We start from the raw sequence: 22,314 nt of genomic DNA on the forward strand, positions 1-22,314 counted from the left end.
TCACAAGGAGACAGCCAGACTTGTCATTTTGAAACTTGTTTTGATTTTTTTTAAGTTCACCTTTGCAAAAATACCTTACTTCCCAAGAGAGAGTTGGAGTTACTTAAAAAGTTAAGAAGTATAATATGTTTTTCACAGTTCCCTCACTTGCAACTGCAATTGGTCTATTATGTGTTACAGCATTCCCATCTCTCTTCTTTCATTGCTTAGTGAGTTCAGTACTGAATCATTAATTGAAAGCAATCAAAAGGTAACCAAATATTCATAGAGAAATACAGTTTATATTTTACAGAAAATATTGTTTCCAAATTGGTAAGGAGACTATGCATGTAAATGCAGAATTCCCAACAAGTTGTTGTTGTTGATTTGGGTGAGGAGACCAAACTGCGAGGTCTTTGGTCTCATTGGATTAGAGAAGGAAGGGGAAGGAAGTCGGCCATTGCCCTTTTAAAGGAACCATCCCGACATTTGCCTGAAGCGATTTAGGGAAATCAGGATGGACAGATGCAGGATTGAACCGTGGTCCTCCCGAATGCGAGTCCCAAGAAGTCAAAATTAATTTAATTTCTTGCAACTATTGCAACAATTGTAAATATTGATACAAGGCTACAAGAAGTCAATTAAGAATTACATTTGTCAGCCCTGTGTGTCACGGCCGGACTTAGTTAAGAGTGAGTCTGGCCCATACCTGACTCCTAATTAAAGGCTCTGAGATAGTCGGCTCAAAATATGTACGTTAAAATACATTTGTCAGTAATGGATTACAGAATTTAAATCATCACGACACATTTAGGATACTTCGCGCACAAATTTTGTGTGGTGGCAGTCAACATTTTTGGAGCTGTTGATCTTGAGTGATGTTTCTCAAAAAGGTAATGGCCAGTCTTAAGGCTGCACCTTGAACTGCCAGTTAGCTATATGTAGCAAAGGTTTAGGAGTATGGCTTCTACAGAGTACAGCTCTTACAGGCTTCCCAAAGGCTCAGTCACTTCTGCCTTGCTGTCCTGTTTCACACCTTTGTCAAGTCTATGTCTCAAGCAGAACTTGGGAGGTGCCATATTAAATTTTGTCCTAATCTTATGAAGCCCATATTTGGTGGGTTTTATATTATAACTTACATCCTATGACTATATGTTGCTCCAAAGCACCAGCAAAAAATATGTCATTATTGCTATGATTTGATGTAGGAAAATGGTGGGAAACTTCGTATTCATGGTGAAAGAACTTCCATATTTCATTGGTTTTGCATTAGAACTTGGTTTTATGAAAATATGCCATTTCAGTCTAATAGTGTGTTGAAGATGAATCAAAAGCCCATCATTCTTGGTATAATTTCTTATAATTAAATGTCAGTTAATGTGGCTTAATGCCTTTAAGAGATCATATAAAATAAGAATCACAAGTCCGGAGGATTAAGGTATTTTAGAGGATAAAGACACAGACTTATGATGCCAAAGTTCATGTGTTCTTGTCCTGCTTCCTCCAGATTTTTTATTCACCTTCATGTGTTCCGAAAGATTCTGGGACTTCCTTATCAATTTAATATAAATATACACTGTAACATCTGAAGAATAAGGTTCCCTATCAAAGTTGGTACCTTACAACAGAACCACAAGTAATGACAGCTGCTGCCATATGCAGCAACGAATGAGAGATGTCGGCATGGACATACCCTCAAAAAGTTCCATATGCCACCACTGTCAGAAGATTACTTAAGTCATAGTGCAATCCAACTCATCCTCTGCAGTCATTGCATACAACAGTATTATCTTAGGCAGATGTAGCAGCAAGAGTTATGTTAGAAGCCAGAACTGTGTCTCAAAGTTTATAGTCAGTTGTACACTAAGAGGAGACTATAATTTTGTATTGTATCGAGTGATAGGTTGCACAGTTGAGAGATAGTAAAAAATCTGTGGACATAGATTGTTTCCAAGTTAACTATTTCAGACTGTTCAGGTCTTAATAAACTGATCTAATATTTTGTGTGTGTAGTAGTATCTGCTTCACCTCCTCCAGAAGTAAATCTAGGTGTGCTAGGACTCACTGCAGTGCTGATGCGAATGTCTCAAGTGTTTTGTGTTTTGTTTGTCTGGCACTGCAATGTACATATGAGCCCCCCCTCTCTCTCTCTCACTCTCTCTCTCACTCTCACTCTCTCTCTCTCTCTCTCTCTCTCTCTCTCTCTCTCTCTCTCTGTGTCTGTGTGTGTGTGTGTGTGTGGGGGGGGGGGGGGGGGGGGCGTGCGTGCGCGATTGTTTTCTGAGTTGCTGCCTGATCTGATTCACTGTTCATTATGTATTTATTCATACAAAAATCACAATCAAAGCACAGTACTTGGGATGTCGCAGGAACATCACTATTTCATCACGTGAACTCGTAAATGCTACAGTGTAAAAACATATAAAACATTAAATGTCGCAAGTTAAGAATTGAAAGCACATAAAATGTTATGCATAAACAGCATTAAAGTACCTATAGATGTTGTCTTGGAGTTAGTTTTTTGTATTATTTAATAGTTGAATATGAAACGTCAAGAAGGTGAAGTGTGAGCTTTTGGTTTTAGCGCTATTCTGCCACTGCTGCTACTCCCCTCCCTCCCCTGCCCAACAAACACTCCCCGTCCCCATACATCTCAGTCATAGTGTCAGACTGATCTGTAAAAGTATTCCAGGGTCCAGCTTAGTTCCGATTGATGTTACAGAGTTCCGCAGTATGGAAACCACAAGGCGTACCAGGTCTAGTCTAATGTCAGTAGATTCTGAGTAATATCATGGATGTTTAATCAGATTTTGAAATTGAGGAGAAGAAAATGTATAACATACTACTGAAATTTAAGAATATTACCACAGCAGTATACTGAAAACTTTGGTCGTCTGCCCATAACAATTTTGTCTACAAATGTTTGATAAAATTCCTTCCTCTGATGGAGAAATTCTTAGTCTAGTGACAGAAATTAGAATTTCATTTGTTGTAGAAGGTGGAATATGAAGCATAATTCTCTTTCACAGTATGAGCCCAAAATGCAGCTGATAATAAGTCAGAATTTGTATGATGCGACTAACAAGCTAGAAACAGAAGGTATTTTGTACCCACAGATCAGAAGAAAACATGACACATAAAAATATAAACATTTTCTCTTCCATTTTCCCAAACTTCGTTTAGTACGCTATAAGATCTTGTGTGAAGAACATTGCTACTTTAAATGTGGTCCAAAGCTTCTGGTCAGTTCTCAAAGAAAAATTCATAAGGCAGTTAACAATGAGTCATCCAGACTGAGCATGGACATTCTTTTGTATAGATATGTAAGTGCAGACAGGGAGACAAATATTTAATGTTTGTGTTATTTCCAGTTGACAGTTATATTGTTCTGCAATTTTGTTTTTCTGCCTATACAACTCACTCACAGGACGGACAAATCGATATTTCTTTTGACAATGCTGATATAGGCATTTCTTACTGCATCCATTCTCCAATACACCACTGCTTCATGAGGATAACTAATTTCAATTTCTTCACTTTCAATGTATTCGTAGTCTGGTATATAGTGTTCAAGTTGTTTCTGCCCATATGTGTGTGTTAATTTAAATTCACTTATGCAGGTGAGATTGAATGTACACAATATTTTTTGGAGCTGAAACTATGATCAGAACAAAGCCTTGAAGCGAGCTACTTTGTCAATGTGCAAACTTCTCCGATTATATATTCTACACTTGCCGAAACAATAACTAATGAATCCAGGGCTATTCATCTCTCACTTTCAAGTGCTAAGCTAGGAAATACACATTCTTTACGATTTATTTAAGGTAACTTCCAGTGTGAATTCACAGCTGAAATTTGGCAATGGATTTTAAGCGATGTTAACTATGAGTGGCAAAAAAATGACAGGTTTCGACATTACAAGTCTTACCGTTCCTTTCTGTTCCTGAACTTTGTCCTGAAAGACATGTGGTAGATGTCATAAAATCATTCAAAACAGACACATTTTCTGCACCATGCGTGTTGAATAAAACACACTTCGGTGCATGCACATTTCTTTTTCATACTAGTTGCCATTAAAGAAATTTGAATTATATTCATGGAAACATGCCTGTGCGTAATTAGTTGACGGTGAGAGGCCTTCATGAATCACAATATAAAATGGTATGTGTTTTGATTATCTATAACAGCATATCGTATTATATTTTAACTATATTGGTATATTATACTGCTATTATTGCAGAAAGCTAATCTTCAGTTTTAGTAAATACTTTTAACTATTCGTGTGAAAAAATTAAAATCAAACTTGTGCAATTTGAACCCATGTTATAGTGCTCAGTAAGCAGTCCCTCTTATCATTCCACCAACTCTCTAGGTAAATGTTGAAATGAGCTCAACATGATTGTTAACCTTATTGTTTCGAACAATAAGGCATAGTCAGCCTGTATGGACACATTTAGAGAGACTGAATTACTTTACTTGCTTGTGGGAGCACCTTACCCTAAGGGGGCGAGCGGCATTATTCTGCACGAAGTTCTCACGTTATTCACTCATGTGGTGGCAGTATTCTGCAACATTGACTGACACTCTAATGCAAAGAGTTATGTCTGTTATCACATCATCGTTCTGTAACAGCTGATGACTGTACTCTTGAACCACTTTGCATTGAGTAGTGCATCCACTTTATTCATGAGCCATACCTTGTCACCAACAGGCTGTTTCTTGCTGTGTTGCTGCTCTAATGGAGGATGGGAATTTGATAGTGTCAGAGATCATGACATGTTATGCATTGCACACTATGGCATTCCTGAGGGCACTGGGTGATGATGAATAAAGCAATATTGTGATACTGGAGAATCCAGTAGGCATGTGGGAATTGGGCTATTGGTGTGTAATGTAATGATACTAGTCCACACTAATGAACTTGCAAACACGCATAAAGATATTTATTGGGAGCGATGGTCCATCACAGATATAAAAGTCACATGTTATCTGTTTTGACCCCTAATATATCTGCACATTATCTCGCAGTGGCTGTGGGGCTTGATGTGTTCCTGTGGGGTTGGGGTGTGTGACAGAGTAAGTGGCTGATGTGAAGCTGCCCAGTATACTCATATTGTTATGGTCACACTAGAGTGAGAACTGCACTGAAGCACCAAAGAAATGTACAGGCATGCATATCCAAATACAGAGATATGTAAATAGGCAGAATACGGCACTGCGGTCGGCAACACCTATATAAGACAACAAGTGTCTGGCGCTGTTGTTAGATTGGTTACTGCTGCTAGAATGGTAGGTTATCAGATTTAAGTGAGTTTGAACGAGCTGTTATAGTCGGCACACGAGCGATAGGTCACAGCATCTCTGACGTAGTGATGAAGTGGGGATTTTCCTGTATGATGAGTGTACCGTGAATATCAGGAATCCAGTAAACGTCTAATCTCCGACATTGCTGCAGCTGGAAAAAGATCCTGTTAGAATGGGACCGAAGACAACTGAAGAGAATCATTGAACGTGACAGAAGTGCAACCCTTCCACAAATTGCTGCAGATTTCGGCGCTGGGCCATCAGCAAATGTCAGTGTGCAAACCATTCTATGAAACATCATCGATATGGGCTTTTGGAGCTGAAGGCCCACTCATTTTCCCTTGATGACTGGAAACGTGTTGCCTGGTTAGACGAGTCTCATTTCAAATCGTCTCGAGCAGGTGGATGTGAATGGGTATGAAGACAACATCATGAACCCACGGACCCTGCATGTTAGCAGGGGACTGCTTAAGCTGGTGAAGGCTCTGTAACAGTGTGGGGCATGTGCAGTTGGAATGATATGGGTCCCCTGATAAGTTTAGATATGACTCTGATAAGTGAGACGTACATAAGCATCCTGTCTGATCACATGCATCTGTTCATGTCCATTGTGTATTCCAGTGGGCTTGGGCAATTCAAGGAGGACAATGCGACACCCCACATGTCCAGAATTGCTACAGAGTGGTTCCAGGAACACTCTTTTGAGTTTAAACACTTGTGGTGGCCACCAAACTCCCCAGACATGAACATATCTGTGATGCCTTGCAATGTGCTGTTCAGAAGAGATCTCCTACGGATTTATGGACAGTCCTGCAGGACTCATGGTGTCAATTCCCTCCAGCAGTACTTCAGATATTAGTCAAGTCCATGCCACGTCATGTTGCGGCACTTGTGTGTGCTCACTGGGGACCTGCATGATATTAGGCAAGTGTACCAGTTTCCTTAACTCTGAGGGATTAGTCTGTTTCCAGCAAGATCAGTGTCCAGTACAATATTATCTATGGTGAAGGATTGATTTGCAAAACAGAATGAAATTTTTCTTCGTGACCAACCTACATGTGCCCCAGAGGTCAGCCTCACTGGAAACATATGAATGGGCATGGAACAGACACTTCAAGAAAACTGGCCTGATCCTGCACCAAGCACCTGTCTGACCTTTTGTATATTGCCCTAGCCATCTCGGAGCAGATTGCAGAAAATGAGATGCTTATTAGTCACCTCGTAGACTCCCTACTTTCCAGAATTCAGATGGTCATTGAAATGGAAGGCCTTTGGATGGGATGTTAAATGATAAAGATCAGAATCCTGCCACTATGCTTATCAGTTTGTTGACTGTGCCACCACTGTTGTTATACTAAGAGCTATCATCCTAAGGTATTTCATACTGTTATCCCATCTTTGGCTGTGCCTTACTACTGCCAAGAGCCTTTTCTACATAATAAAATCCTAGGGATGATACGGATCAGATTTTCTTGTGGTTTTCGAGGGCGTGTGCTTCATGCTTAGTGTCAGTAAGCCATAACTTAATTACAAGTGTCCTTTACTCTTATTAGCAGTACTGCACACTGAGTTGCTCTTATTATCAGTTCTGTATACTCAATTGGCAATTAAAATTTAAGACTGCCACTTTTTCAGTTGTCAAGTTTACGTGGAGAACAGGAGTGGTCCTGCCTCGTTTCCCTGTGGCACTTACTTTTGTTTCTGATGAACACTCATTGTCCAGAACAATGTGTTGGGTTATATCACACATCAAGTGTTGGATTCAGTCACACATTTGAGTAGCCTATTTATTCAGTGTGTCTGCACCTTTTACTGTTTACGGAAGGAGACACTTCGTCAAGTCTAAAAATATAGAATCTACATGTTGTCCTGCATCCATGGTTTGTAGGCTATTGTGTGTGAAAAGAGCAAGCTCTGTTTTGCATGAGCAGTGCTTTCTTAATATTTATTGATTTATGGACAGAATACTCTCTCTAGGAAATTGAATTCTAACTTAAAAAACAACCAATGATTTTTGCAGTAGTCCAAAGTTAAGGGTATTGGTCTATAATTTTGCACATCCATTCTTTTGTGCTTCTTGTATGTGGAGTAACCGCACCACGCTGATTGAGAAGTGACTGAATAGGAGCTTTTGTCTTTTTTAGTGACTTCTACATAGGACCAGAATTTTCCATGGTTTTTGGATAGATTTTTGTAAGTTAGAAAGTATCTACGGAAGTGTACTATGAGGAAATAATATGTATTATACATGACACTGCTTTCCACATTACATCCCAAAACTATAATTTATCTAAAATCTTCACTTTGATCAATACAATTTACACTGATGAGCCAGAACATTATGACCACCTACCTACTAACAGTATAAACCTGTCCAGGCGATAGCAGCATCACCTGGTGAGGAATGACTGCTAGTTCGACACGTGCATAGTGCCTGTGGTCTCAGTGAGCATGCTGTCCATGTTTAGAATTGGGAAGGCACATGAGCTCTCTGATTTCGACTGAGGACAGGTTCTTCATTTGTTGTCCTTGGTGTCGAAGTACTACATTGCTATACTGGCTGAAAAATGGGAGGGAGGGAAGTCAAACAGGGACGACTTTAAATGATGTAGCCAACATTTGCATATTTGAGTTTCACAGTTGTTTACTTTCACAGTTCACAACCCCACATATACACATTTATATGGCCAGTGCACTATTGTTTAACTTACAATAAGCCTCATTAATAGTTCGCAGGCAAACATCAACATAGTGCCACAATAGTTTACTGTTGAACATCTATGAGCAGTAAAAACCTAAACACGCAGTTCTTGAAGAATAGCAAGGTACGCATGGAACACACATTGTCGTTTTTTTAGCACACGGCCTAATTGTGTTGCATTTATTTTATGGATGCATTGTTGTTGATCTAACCAATACAGGTTCCTTGATTGAAACTCCACTGTGGACTGACTGTCTCAGGACAAAAAATCGGGCCCTTATATATCCTCACAATAATAGGTGCCGAAACTACACATTGTTCAAAGTTAAATTTATAGAAATTACAATTAAAAATTAACTGAATACATAGAAAATTTGGTTCTTTTTAACAGTTTCTTCTACTGCAAGAGTTAGGCCGAATTATTTGTTTAAATCATGAAATTAACAAATATCATTACACAAACAATACTTTTAACAGATACTTTTGAATTAATTAAGGACTGGTTTTGCTAACAGGTTTTCAAATAGAGCCGAATAAACACTTTAAGAATACTATTAGTTGTTTCTCCAAATGTTTATACTTAGTACTGAATTTATATTTGTTTACACATCAACAATGGAATATAATTTACAAAACAATTACTGATTTCACTCTATAATAAAAGATACTAACTAGCAATAGTCAAAATAAATTAGAAAATCAATTACATACATACAACTAAGCACAAAATTAGATCTGGTGTTATATTCTTTAAAACTGAGGACCAACCTTTCTCTTTTATGAAAATGCAGACTACACTCACATATGTTAATGGTAATTAGTTAAAAGTGAAAAAACGAATTTAAGGAGGCAGATGACAAAACAAGAGGGGGAGTAAAAATATCGCAGCTTGCTTCGTCACAGGCTTGGTATGAGCATTTCAGAAACTGCACAACTTGTCAGGTGTTCAAGAAGTGCTGTTGGTGAGTGTCTTCAACACATGGAGAAACCAAGGTGAAACCATGTCCAGACATGGAATTGTGCCACCATCTCTCATTACAGATCTCGTACATCGTTGGCTGGGCAGACTGGTAAAATAGGACAGACAGCGGACTGCGGCGGAACTAACATCGAACTTTATGCTGGGCAGAGTACAGGTGTACGTGACCACACAGTTCACCACACTCTCCTAAGGACTGACCTCCACAGCCAATGACCCTTTCGTGTGCCAATGTTAACGCCACAACATCGGCAACTGTGACTGAAATGAGCATGTGACCATTGGCACTGGACATAGGTGCATTGGCAGTATGTTGCATGGTCTGATGAATCTTGATATCTTCTTCATCATACGGGGCGGGGGGGTCACGAATCCAACGTCCTCCAGGGGAACAGCTTCTTGACACCCTGTACTGCAGGACAGAGACAAGCTGGTGGCAGCTCCATTATGCTCTGGGGAACATTTACATGAGCATCCATGGATCCAGTGGAGCTCATGAAAGGCACCATGATGCCCAGGAGTATCATACACTCGATGTAGACCACGTATACCCCTTATGATGATCATGTATCCTGACGGCAGTGACATTTTTCAGCAAGATAATGCGCCATGACACAAGGCCAGGACAGTGATGGTGTGGTTCAAGGAACACAGTGGCAAGTTCCAATTGATGTATGAGCCCCTCAGTTCACCAGATCTGAACCCGATCAAACATATCTAGAATGTGATGTGATTGAACGTGGCATCGCCCCCCCTCCCTAGGATTTACAGGAATTAGGTGGTGTGTGTGTGTGTGTGTGTGTGTGTGTGTGTGTGTGTGTGTGTGTGTGTGTGTCTGCGCAAAAGTTGGATGTACTGCCTATTAGATAGGTGGTCATAATGTTTGGCTGATCAGTGTATTTTGTCAGTCATGGATTTCATTTTTGAGAAGGCATCTCTTCTCTTCAAACATTTGGCTTCTGTTTTAAATAATGACTGACAGTGCAGTAAATGTAAATTATTCTTTTTTATCAAATACTTTAGAAATAAATTTATTGACAATGGTCTGGCAGCAACGAAACCTTATGCTTGTTTTTTACTTTTTTTGCCTGCAGTGTAAGCCTTACAATATATCAGTGACCTTAGCCTTGCCTCCTGATACCGACACACCAGGATTTGCTGAAGAGGAGCGCACAAAGCCAATAGAGACCAAACTAATCTCACAGACTGCAGGGCTGTACTCTGCTGAAAAAGTTGCTACTCAGCTAGTAGAGGATACTCTGGTAAGTTGACAACTGAACTAAGATGTATGTAAAACGTATTAGTTGGTGTGGTTTTCTCTTTTTTTATAGTTAGTAATATTGCTCTATTCTGTTTTAAAGCTTTTTCAGTAGGAGACGTAGCAATAAAAAAATAACTGGTCATTCATTTTTACTTAATATTTATTTAGTTTGCAGTCAAAGTACAGAAGTTGTCAGTACGAGAATGTTTGCAAAGAAAACTCTCTCTGTTGTGTATGCACATTAATTTAGGGAAATGTTCCATCTAAACTGGCAAACCTAGCCTTTGAAACACTTAGACACATTCTCAGAATAGAAGTTGATGGTCATAATCTCTAAGTCCTTTATAACAGATACATGTGTAAGACAAGATGAAAATTATCTCCAGCAGTCCTATTAAACTGTACTGAGTGGGGTGGTAAGTCAGTAGTATAGTTGTGCAAATCTCTGCCAGGCCATCCAGACTTAGCTTCTCTGTATTGCTGAAGGTGAAAGCTGGAATAGAATAGAAACTTTATTGTCACATAACATGTCATTTACAATCAAATGATTGGAACATAGGTGTCTTGTCAGGTTAAAGCTACTTTCTAATTGTAAGTGTACAGAATAATTCACAGCTGTTTCATAATTTTATGTACAATAAAATGATTTGATATAATCATGTTTAAAATAAAGTAAAATTAAGAGTAAATATTTACTTAAAGTACCTTTTTAGCATGAAATAGAATAAAATTACACATCAGGCATAGTTATTTGTGACAATCAGTCATAGATTCTTCTACACTGTAGTAACATTTACTTGCTAAGACGCTTTTTTAAATGAAAATCTGCTTGTTCATAATTTTTAAATTTTTCACAGATTTCATTCCCAGCCTCGTACCCATATAGTAGGGCATCTTCTCCAGTAGTTTTAGCCTATGAGTTGGTAACTTATACTGAGATCTGTTTCATGCGTAAACAGGCTATTCTCAAAAATTGTCTCATAGGTAATAGAAGCCAGGAACAACCATAAGATCAAGGACCTTGTACAGAAATCTGCAGGATTGTCTTTTTTCTGCATCTGCAGTGACTAATGATTTTTTCTGTAGCCTAAAAACTGTCTGTAAGTTTGTTTTCTCTGATCTCCAAAAAATTATACCATATCTAATCACAGACACAAAATACGTGTGATATATAACTTTTTTTACTGGCACTTCTATTATACTACTTATAACATTCATTTGCAAATCTTGGACTACTTAGACGGTGACACATGACATCTACATGATCTGACCATAATAAATTCTTGTTCAGTATTACACGTAGAAATCTGGTACAGTTTGTGAAGACAAGGTGATTTTCCTCATATTATACAGGGCTATTACAAATGATTGAAGCGATTTCATAAATTCACTGTAGCTCCATTCATTGACATATGGTCACGACACACGACTGATACCTAGAAAAATTCATAAAGTTTTGTTCGGCTGAAGCCGCACTTCAGGTTTCTGCCGCCAGAGCGCTCGAGAGCGCAGTGAGACAAAATGGCGACAGGAGCCGAGAAAGCGTATGTCATGCTTGAAATGCACTCACATCAGTCAGTCATAACAGTGCAACGACACTTTCAGGACGAAGTTCAACAAAGATCCACCAACTGCTAACTCCATTCGGCGATGATATGCGCAGTTTAAAGCTTCTGGATGCCTCTGTAAGGGGAAATCAACGGGTCGGCCTGCACTGAGCGAAGAAACGGTTGAACGCGTGCGGGCAAGTTTCACACGTAGCCCGTGGAAGTCGACGAATAAAGCAAGCAGGGAGCTAAATGTACCACAGCCGACGGTTTGGAAAATCTTACGGAAAAGGCTAAAGCAGAAGCCTTACCGTTTACAATTGCTACAAGTCCTGACACCCGATGACAAAGTCAAACGCTTAGAATTTTCGGCACAGTTGCAACAGCTCATGGAAGAGGATGCGTTCAGTGCGAAACTTGTTTTCAGTGATGAAGCAACATTTTTTCTTAATGGTGAAGTGAACAGACACAATGTGCGAATCTGAGCGGTAGAGAATCCTCACGCATTCGTGCAGCAAATTTGCAATTCACCAAAAGTTAACGTGTTTTGTGCAATCTCACGGTTTAAAGTTTACGGCCCCTTTTTCTTCTGCGAAAAAAACGTTACAGGACACGTGTGTCTGGACATGCTGGAAAATTGGCTCATGCCACAACTGGAGACCGACAGCGCCGACTTCATCTTTCAACAGGATGGTGCTCCACCTCACTTCCATCATGATGTTTGGCATTTCTTAAACAGGAGATTGGAAAACCGATGGATCGGTCGTGGTGGGGATTGTGATCAGCAATTCATGTCATGGCCTCCACGCTCTCCCGACTTAACCCCATGCAATTTCTTTCTGTAGGGTTATGTGAAAGATTCAGTGTTTAAACCTCCTCTACCAAGAAACATGCCAGAACTGCGAGCTCGCATCAACGATGCTTTCGAACTCATTGATGGGAACATGCTGCGCCGAGTGTGGGAGGAACTTGATTATCGGCTTGATGCCTGCCGAATCACTAAAGGGGCACATATCGAACATTTGTGAATGCCTAAAAAAACTTTTTGAGTTTTTGTATGTGTGTGCAAAGCATTGTGAAAATATCTCAAATAATAAAGTTATTGTAGAGCTGTGAAATCGCTTCAGTCATTTGTAATAACCCTGTATTTCAAAAAGATCTGGTACAGTTTGTTTTGTGGTAAAGTGGATGATTTGTGTCTTTATTAGATTTAGTTTCAGTGCATATTTCTCACCCAGGTCCCGATTTCAACAAGAGTCAGCTGAAGATGGCTAATTAAATTTTCACTTTTCTCACAACAAATCTAACAGTTTGTTGGAAATGGTAGAAGGCTGAGTGGTTCTAGAATTCATGCAGAAATTCTCGAAACACTACACTGACTATCGCTGTTGAATCATCTGTGTAAAGAATTGTGTCTGAATTTATGTTAGTTGGCATGCCATTTATATTATGCAGTAACAGTATTGGCCCAAACGGGCCCAAGGATAGACCCTTGTGGTATGCCTTATTCTGTCCTTTTCTAGCTTGAGAAGTATCTCTTGCCATTTTCTTCTATTACTACTCTTTATTTCCTGTTTAATAGGTAAGATGACATCCAACACAGCGAATTTTCACTGAAACCATATGCTTGTAACTTACAAAGTAGTTGTTTGTGATCTGCTGTGACAGAGGCTTCAGTTAGGTCACAAAAGATGCCTAATACACCCATTTTACTATCTAAACTACTACTAATTTCTGTAATAAGTTCATTGATGTCTTGCACAGTGCAGTGTCGTCCTTGGAAAGCATGCTGATTGTTCTGGATAATATTATGCAGATTATTATAGTTAACTATCTGGTTGCGTGCTACTCATCAGATATTTTGGAAACTATCGATAACAAAGAGATTGGTTGATTATTACCCACATCATCATGTCTGTCTTTTTTATAAATGAGTTGTATTTCAACATACTTCAGTCTACTGGGAAAACATCCTTCCTCGGAAGATTGAGTGATTATAAGGAATAGAGGATATGCAATACTGTTGGTGATTGCCTCTATTATTTTTCTAGGAGTTTCAGCCCAGCTTACAGAATTTAAATTCTTCAAAGACCTTATATCAGCTACTTCTGAATGGGATATATGTGCAAATTTGAATTCAGTGGAGTTAGGTAAAGTAGGAACAGGATACACATTTGGAGTTTGAAAGTTCGTCAGTTGGACATGGATTTATGAAGTGGCTGTTAAAAGCTTCACAGATCTGTGTAGGGTTCAGAACAGTCTCCCCTGCAACTATATAGTTCAAGTTTTGATTGTCTGCCTTTTTTATACCTATTTCATTGTTTACAATGGACCATATTGCCTTAAACTTATTTTTAGCATTTGAAATGTAAATATTATTCACTAATTTTTTTTGCCTGTCTGACTACTTTGTCAAAGATTTTTTTTATATTGCCTTATATAATTTAAGAATTCTGGGTCTGTATTGACTTATGCCTTCATATGAAGGAAGTTCTCTTTTCCTCATGCTTGAAATCTGAATACCCCTTGTTATCCATGATCCCTTCTTAGGCAAGTCAGTTTTTATAGTTACAGAAGGAAAGCATTCATGAACACCATCAGGAAGGTCTCCAGAAAGTTATTGAAATTTTCATTTACTGAGGACTGAGCAGTAAATGGCCATGAGATGAGGCTGATTTTACTGGCTAACATTTCCGTATTTTCTTGTTTAAAATTTCTGACCTTCCTATTTGTGTACCTTGGGGTAACACAAAGTAATGGCACTAATAGAGCATTGTGGTCTGAGATCTCTAAGTTTACTGTATATTTTCCTGTTACTCTGTAATTTAAGCTATTAGCAGTATTATCTAAACTTGTCATTTCTATAAAATTTAGAATAAAACAATGTGTGGACATCAGCTCCTTCATCTTAAAGGCAAATTTCCATTTTCTTCTCACATATATATTGAAATCAGCACAAACAACAATTTTTTATGTAACTTTTCAGTTTTGAGTTAATGGAGTAAATTTTCGCGCTTGACCAGAAAACTGCAGGATATTGAGTAACCAGGGGTACGATATATGCTCAATATCAGCATGTTATAATCCTTAAGTGCCATGCAGCAACTCTGAAATCTGTGTTCTTAATTTAAATCATTGAAATTTTGCCTGATATGATATTTTACTGATGAATGAACCATAATACTCAAGCCATCATACCTTTGTTTCTACAGAAGCCAGTTGCTACTTCATAATCTGTAAGTTTGTTCAATAAATTTGTATATTCATCTGTAAGCCAGTGTTCACATAAGAAAATGACCTTCCCAGACCATTTTGTTCTCTAGAAGTACTTCCAAGTCGTGAAGCTTATTGACCGGATTATTTGATAAACCTTCCAATATTTAAATGCATGATAGCATGATAAGATTATTATTTGCAGTTCTAGATATGATGTCATCAAAATTATCTGTTCTAAACTGACCAGGAAGAACTTTTTGTAGGTTACTTATCTTACTGTTTCTTTCACTCCAGTTTCTACTAAAAATCCTTAACATGGTTTGGTGGTGAAATTTTTCTCTTGTTATGAGGATGACTGACTCCCTATTGCTTCTTCTGCTGTTGTTTCTTCTGTTGATATTGTTGATTCTTATGCTGCTGCTGCTGTTGTTTATTTCCTTGCTGCTTGTCCTTGTGATGATAATGGTCCTGATTCTGGCGATGCTGATGCAGCTGCCACTGGTGACAGTGACACTGTTGTCACTGTGGTGGTGGTTCTGCTGTAGATTGAGATGATGATGGTGCTTCTGTAGTTCCTGCCACTTCTGAAGAGGACTGTTTTGCTTCAGTTGATATTGATTTTGGCTGCCACTGTTGATGGCTGTGCTGTATCAGCTGATGATGGTGGTTTTGTTTCTGATATTAATAGTGGTTCCTTTGAAAGGGCGTAGCTGATTTCCTTCCTCAGTCTGAGCTTGTGGTCTGTTTTTAATGACATTATCGCCAATGGAACATTAAAAAGTGATCTTCATTTTTAAACAGTGTATTAAAAAATACGAAGACTTTGGAACAGATAATTAAAAAGGGTACTGAGTATTGCCAATGAAACTGGGAAGAGGGAAACGAGGTGTTGGAGTAAACTGTTTGGCATTCCTGAATGATTGTGTTGTACTGTCTGTAAATTTAGAAGACACAGAAATGTAAATCAGTCACTTGGAGTAGATAGCCAAGAAAGCAAGTTTAAGAACCCCCACAGAGAAGATGAAATTTTTTGCTAACAAAAAAAAAATCACCAAAATTTTTAATGACCTACATTTACAACACAAAAAACATGTTTAGAAATCTAGGAGAGATAATGAAAGAAAATTGATTAAAGCAATCTGCCAAAGATTAAATGTCAGACTAAATCGAAAAAGGATATGGAATAATGAAGACTTTTAACAACAAAAACAACAGCACCAGCAGCAGCAACAACAACAACAACAACAACAGTTGGCAGTCAGAACAAATCTTAAAGTATATCTGGGACAAGACAGTAAGAGTAAGCTAGGTTCAAGAAATAAAAAGGTTTTAGAAATGCAGGACATAGAGAAAGCAGTAGCAAAAAGAAATGTTTACATAAGCTAAGTGATAGAGATTAAAATTATTTAAAAGAAGAGGGAGCCTCTTACAGAACCTAATAAAAGAGAAAAAGAAAAGGATGAAATTTGCTGATTTTAACATAAACATAAAAAAAAAGAATACAGTGAATCATCACAATTTATTGATGTGATTCAAGCAATTTGGTTTCAAGTTGAATTTCACAGAATTCACAAGAGAAAATAAGCATACTGCAAACTGTAATTCTGACTAATACATTTGATGATACAAGAAAATGCTGCATTGATTTAGGGATATCTGATCATTCTGCATTGTAAATAAATAAATGAGGCATTAAGAAAACAAGCATCAAACAATACCTCAGCAAACAAAATATGCCTAAGCTTGTTCTGTTGTAGGCTTGAAGAAGTAATTTGGCTTTCAGATCATTGAATATAAGTTATAAAAATTATGATAGTTTTCTTGGAAGTTTATTGCAAAACTTTTCCCACTACAGCCTGCCACAAAAAATTACATACAAACATCTGCTGGCACAAAACTGTCAAGTGTTAAAAAACTGAAAAATATACAAACATAGATTTTATAAAATGGTATAAAACTCTATCTGGAAGGATGCTAAAGACAGCAAAAGAAATTGCACACAAAATATTCATTCTGAGCCATCCAAATAAACCAAATGCTGTGTGGTAAGTCATAAATATGAAGTTGGTGTCATAGATGGCAGTCCACAAATTTCCAAAATCAAGTTTGGTGACAAATCCATTGTAAATTCCTCTGAAAAATCAGAATACTTCAGTGAATTTTTTTAATATATGTATCAAAATCAGATGTTGTTGTAAGTAGTTACCTAGAGAATGTCCATCGCTTTGGATTCAGGCAGGATAACAGGGAAGCCCTAACTAAATTTGGAAAAACTGGAGCAGAAGATGTAGAATAGTAGTATTGTCCTTAAGAAATAAAAATTGGAATGGATGGAATGAAATATCCACTAGAATATCTAAAAGAGTTTCTGGTAAAATATCAAAACCCCTATCTGTAATTATTAATAATAAAGTAGTTGAAAAAAATTGTACAACTCGGATCCAAAATTTCATAGCAATATCTAATATCATCATGTTAAATGAGATTGGCTTCCAGAAAGGCAAAAGTATAACAAGTGCCATCAACATTATGAAGGCTTTTGACTGTGTTAACCAATCTTTACTACTCCACAAAATAGAAGGATACAGAAAATACTTTTAATACAGAATCAACAGTAGTGCTTTGAAATTGTTCAAATCGTATTTAGCAGAGAGAAAGCAAAGGTTATGGGTAATGCCGGGTCAGTAAATTGTTTTTCAGGCTGCAAAATTATTTCACAGGGAGTTCCACAAGATACCATTTTAGTCTAATCATATTGTTTTATATAAGCGATTTATCTCTATATATAACATCCTACTCAGTTTTATGTGTGGACTATACTTCTTTACTTGCTGAAAGTGAGACCACAGATCAAATTTCCCAAAGACTCGTTGGCTCCCTAAAGAGTTTAGAATATTGGTTTGATCTAAACGGATTAAAATTAAACATGACAAAGACTTAACTAACAATAATGGAAATTCATTGATGGAAAAATACGTAAAGTAAGGGAAAGGCAACCACTCACCTATAGTGGACTAATGAGTGGTGTACAGAAACACAGAACAGAAAACAGTATTCACTCTAGCTTTTGAGCCCTTGCTCTTTCTCTAGTAAAAGTGTACACACACACACACACACACACACACACACACACACACACACACACACACATGGTCACAGCGAGACTGATTATTGATTATCGGAGAGCAGTTGCCTGATCAGGAGGAGGTGGGGAGGGAATAGGAAAGGTCACAGGAGGAAAGGAAGGGATAATGAGATAGTGTGAGGCAGGTCTTTCAAGAGATGACTCAGCAGCTGCACAAGATGACACAAGATGAAAGGAATTCAGAGGGTAGAGCATATGAGAGAGAGCACGATGGAGAATGGGAGGGGGAATGGAGGAGTGGAGAGGAGAGAAAGATGAAGATGGAGGGGGAAAAAAAGAGAGAGAGGTGAGAAAGGGAGGGTGGAGGAGAGAGAAAGAGAGGGGAGGGGGCAGTGAGGCAGTGGAAAACTGGTTAGCAGAGGTTCAGGCAAGCAGTACTGTGAGAGTGCAGGATATGCTGGAGAGATAATTACCATGTTCCCATAGTTCAGAGAAACTTGTATTGGAAGGGAGAATCCAAATGGCCAATGAAGGGAAGCAGCTGTTGAAGTCATTTACTTTGTGATGCTCAACATGTTCAGCAACTATATGGTCAAGTCTACAGTTGACAGTGTGTTGGTGGCCATTCATGCAAGTGGACAATTTGTTACTTGTCGTGCTCTCAAAGAATGCTGTACAGTAGTTGCAGCATAGCAGATATATAGCGTGGTTGGTTTCACAGTTGGCCATGCCTTTTATAGAGTAGGTCGTGCCTGTGACTGGACTGTGGTAGGATGTGGTGAAGGGGTGTATGGGACTCGTCTTGCCCTGCATCAACCACAGGGCAATGACCCATGGGGTACAGTATTCAGAGCAGAATTGAAGGGGGGATGGACAAAAGATATTCTGTAGGTTTTGTGAGTGGCGGAATAATACTTTTGGTGATGTGGGTAGGATTTTGGGATGGATATTCCTCATGTCAGGGCACGATGAGAAATAATCAAAACCCTGGTGAAGGATGTGGTTGAGCTTTTTAAGGTCAAGTTGATAGTGGCTGGTCAACAGGTTTATTGGCATTAGAGGAGGAGATGGAATGGGAGATCTGTTCATCATGAGCTGGGCAGGATATTATCTGTGGATAAAGGCTGTTGGTGGTTGCCATACTTGATATGAAAAGATGTATGTATGGAGCGATTTGAGATGTGAAGATCAAGATCTTAGAAGATAGCTCATTGAGTTGAAAAGAAGCAGGTGATGCAGATTGTGGAGTAGGTGTTGAGGTTATGGATGAAATGTGAGCTCACCAACTTGTTTTCTGTAGTCTCTTCACATTCATGTCAGTTTGTCATCATACAACTGAAAATCGTAAGTACAGGATGGTGTTTACTGAATAACACATACAACCCCACAGTTTTGGCATCACTTTCCCACACATTTATTAGCCACAAGGTTCATTGTTGGGACAAAGACTAGTTTTAAGTCCTTAATTAAAGTTACCACTGTCAACAATCACTTGTACTAGAAACAATCATAGTCCAAGCCTCTTGCCAACTAAAACACAACTCGGTCAGAATATTCATTAATTTGAATTACAGAAATCACTTTAATATTTTTAGGCATTGACATTACTGAGTTTTTGTTCATTCTATTACATGTATTTTCATGAACAAATTGTGACTAGCTATTGCGTGAGCGGACGCTGAGAGCACACTCAACATAGGTGTTACATATTTGTTAACTTGACCAGGACTGGATGCAGACGGACTGACATTGAGTGACATCTGAACTAATTAAAGACTTTTGTATGAACAAATTTTTATTTCAGAAACTACATAACCATTTGAGAAATCTTTAGGCTAAATTTTACTGTGCAAGATGGGCTATAAGTATAAATAAAAATTTGGGTTGTGAAAAATGCTGTGGTGTAAGAATTTAGAAAATTTTATGGAATCATTTTATGCATCTGTGCCACGAATACCAAACTTAGGAATACAAACATCATATTGAAAATCATGGTAAATTATGTGTAAGCTTAAGTAAAGACGTAATAAATAAGCAAAGTACATAATCTTGTGCATAAAATTCAGGCCTGCAGAAGTATAATGGCAAAGGTGGAAATTTAACAAGCATAGTGGAAAATGTGGCTGCTTCTGAAATTGGATATTAATTATCTCAGTAATTAAGTAAACAGAATCTGAAATATGTTATTTGAAAGTTGAGCTGTAACTCTTTGTAACTTGATATCACTAGAAATATGTATTGACTCACAAGTTTTTTGTTATTATATAATGAGGTGGAATTTTCAAATAGGTATAACTTGTAATTAACTGATTTTCCAGTAGAACAAAGTGCAGCATCAATATCAGCACATCAAAATTGTTACTGTAAATAATGAATCCAAGTGGGAAACAGCTTGATATTTTGGAATTTTCAAACACCTCCCACATGTGTGCGATTTAGAGAATGTGCAAAATTTGAGAAATAAGCCAAGGGAAAAAGAAAATTACAGATTAACAGGAGTTGAAGTCATTATAGATGGAATAGTTCCAAATTGCTATCTCACATGAGTCCAGATCATGGAAATTTCACCAATGAATCTGAACCAGACGAGGGGATTTAAATGTGGACTTGGTAGGAAGAATTCCTCCAGATGACCAATAAATAAATTAGCATAGGTTGTTGCCTTGCGAGTACCTGTAGCAGGACCGTGGGTTTGTTTATACATTTGGCTTTTCAAAGTGAAATAATTGTAGACTGGAATGGGGTTGGCTAAGAGGATTTGGAAATGGGTGGTGATTTTGGCATCAGGATGTCATTGGGAAAAATAGTGGGCAGTGGGATGTTAGTATATTAGGATGTTGTATCCACAGCCCAACAAGGAGTCTGATGATAACGGGACAGGAACTGTGGAAAGGTGGTTGGAGAAGTGAGCAGTGTCTTGAATGTAGGATGGGAGTTGGTCAGTATTTGGAGGTGTTGGTCAACAAAGGCAGAGGTTCATTCTATCGGAGCATTGTACCTGGCCACAACAATACGACCAGTGGGAAGACCTATGCTATTGTGTTTTGTGGAGTAGGTAAAACAGGGTCGATTTCAACCAAATTTGGCACGGGGAGATATAGGCAAATATGTGTGCTTTTTCCTGCGCCTGGTGGCATATAGGCTGCCCTGCTTGACACACGTTCTGTGTAGCGACAGCATCTGTTTGCCAAATCAATCTGCTTTGCAAGGCAGCCTATCTGTCAGGAACAAGAAACTGTTTTCTGGGCCCCATTAGGTAGGCAGGCTTGCACAACAGGCATGTTGTTTTGGGGTAAAATCAACCTGCTTTGCATGGCGGCCTGTACATCAGGTGCAAGTAAGTGATTTCCAAGCCCTTGATGTGTACCCTGCCCCGCATGGCAGGCATGTTGTGGCAGTAGTGTTAGCCTGCTTTGAACTGTATTGCAGGGACTACATGTGCTGATGAGCATGGCTGCAGATAGGTTGAGATGGACAGAGGGAAGGGTAGGAAGAAATAGACAGACAGAGAGAGAGAGAGAGAGAGAAGGAGGGGGGGGGGGAGAGAGGAGGAGATGTACGAGGAAGGTGTAGAGGGGTGGTGGAAAAGGAAGAGGGAGAGGTGGAGCTGGAAAGAGAGAGAGGGAGGAGATTATGTTCATAGGGAGAGGGGAGGAAGATTTGGTCAGAGAGAGAGGAGTGGAGGAAATGGACAAAGAGAGAGAAAGGAAGATGAAGAGAGAGGGGGGGGGGGAGAGGAAATAGATAGACAGAGGTAGACAAGAAGAGGGAAGGGACGAGATGTGTTCAATTTCTACATCAAATGCATATGAAGATGAAGCTGTGGGGAAAAGGCTGGTAATAAAAAAAACTGAAAATTTTCACATTGTGGAACTAGCTTGGTGTAAAAAAAAAAAAAAAAAAAAAAAAAAAAAAGTTACCTACTAGTCTTGTGTGAAAATGTGAAATTTTTCATAGTGATAAAGTTTTCTTCAAGAGTTATTTAATAAGCTTGTATGATGGTTAGATATTAATATTAATTTTATTTCATTTTTAATACACTATATATGAGTCAGTTATATTACTTATGTTGTCTATTTATGTGCGCAACTTATGAGATAATAAAATCCTGATTTTGATATTGACATAATTGAAACTGGCATATGTTCCTGATGTTGGCCATAATGAAAAGAAGAAAGCTATTGACTAAAATTGAAAATGTTCTGTCCTTAATAGCTGATACTACTGAAGTAAAATTGTAGG

At 38.4% G+C, this 22,314-nt stretch overlaps 1 protein-coding gene across 1 annotated transcript in view; it reads left to right on the forward strand.

Annotated features, from left to right (window-relative positions):
- The window catches only part of LOC124805202 (3-ketodihydrosphingosine reductase), a 70,259-nt gene that overhangs the window by 43,300 nt on the left and 4,645 nt on the right, over positions 1-22,314 (forward strand). The window contains exon 6 of the mRNA XM_047265698.1: positions 10,058-10,225. Coding sequence (XP_047121654.1) covers positions 10,058-10,225 — 168 coding nt within the window. The remainder of the gene's footprint in view (positions 1-10,057; positions 10,226-22,314) is intronic.

Source organism: Schistocerca piceifrons, chromosome 7, assembly GCF_021461385.2.
Source record: "Schistocerca piceifrons isolate TAMUIC-IGC-003096 chromosome 7, iqSchPice1.1, whole genome shotgun sequence".
NCBI classification, from domain to species: Eukaryota; Metazoa; Arthropoda; class Insecta; order Orthoptera; family Acrididae; genus Schistocerca; species Schistocerca piceifrons.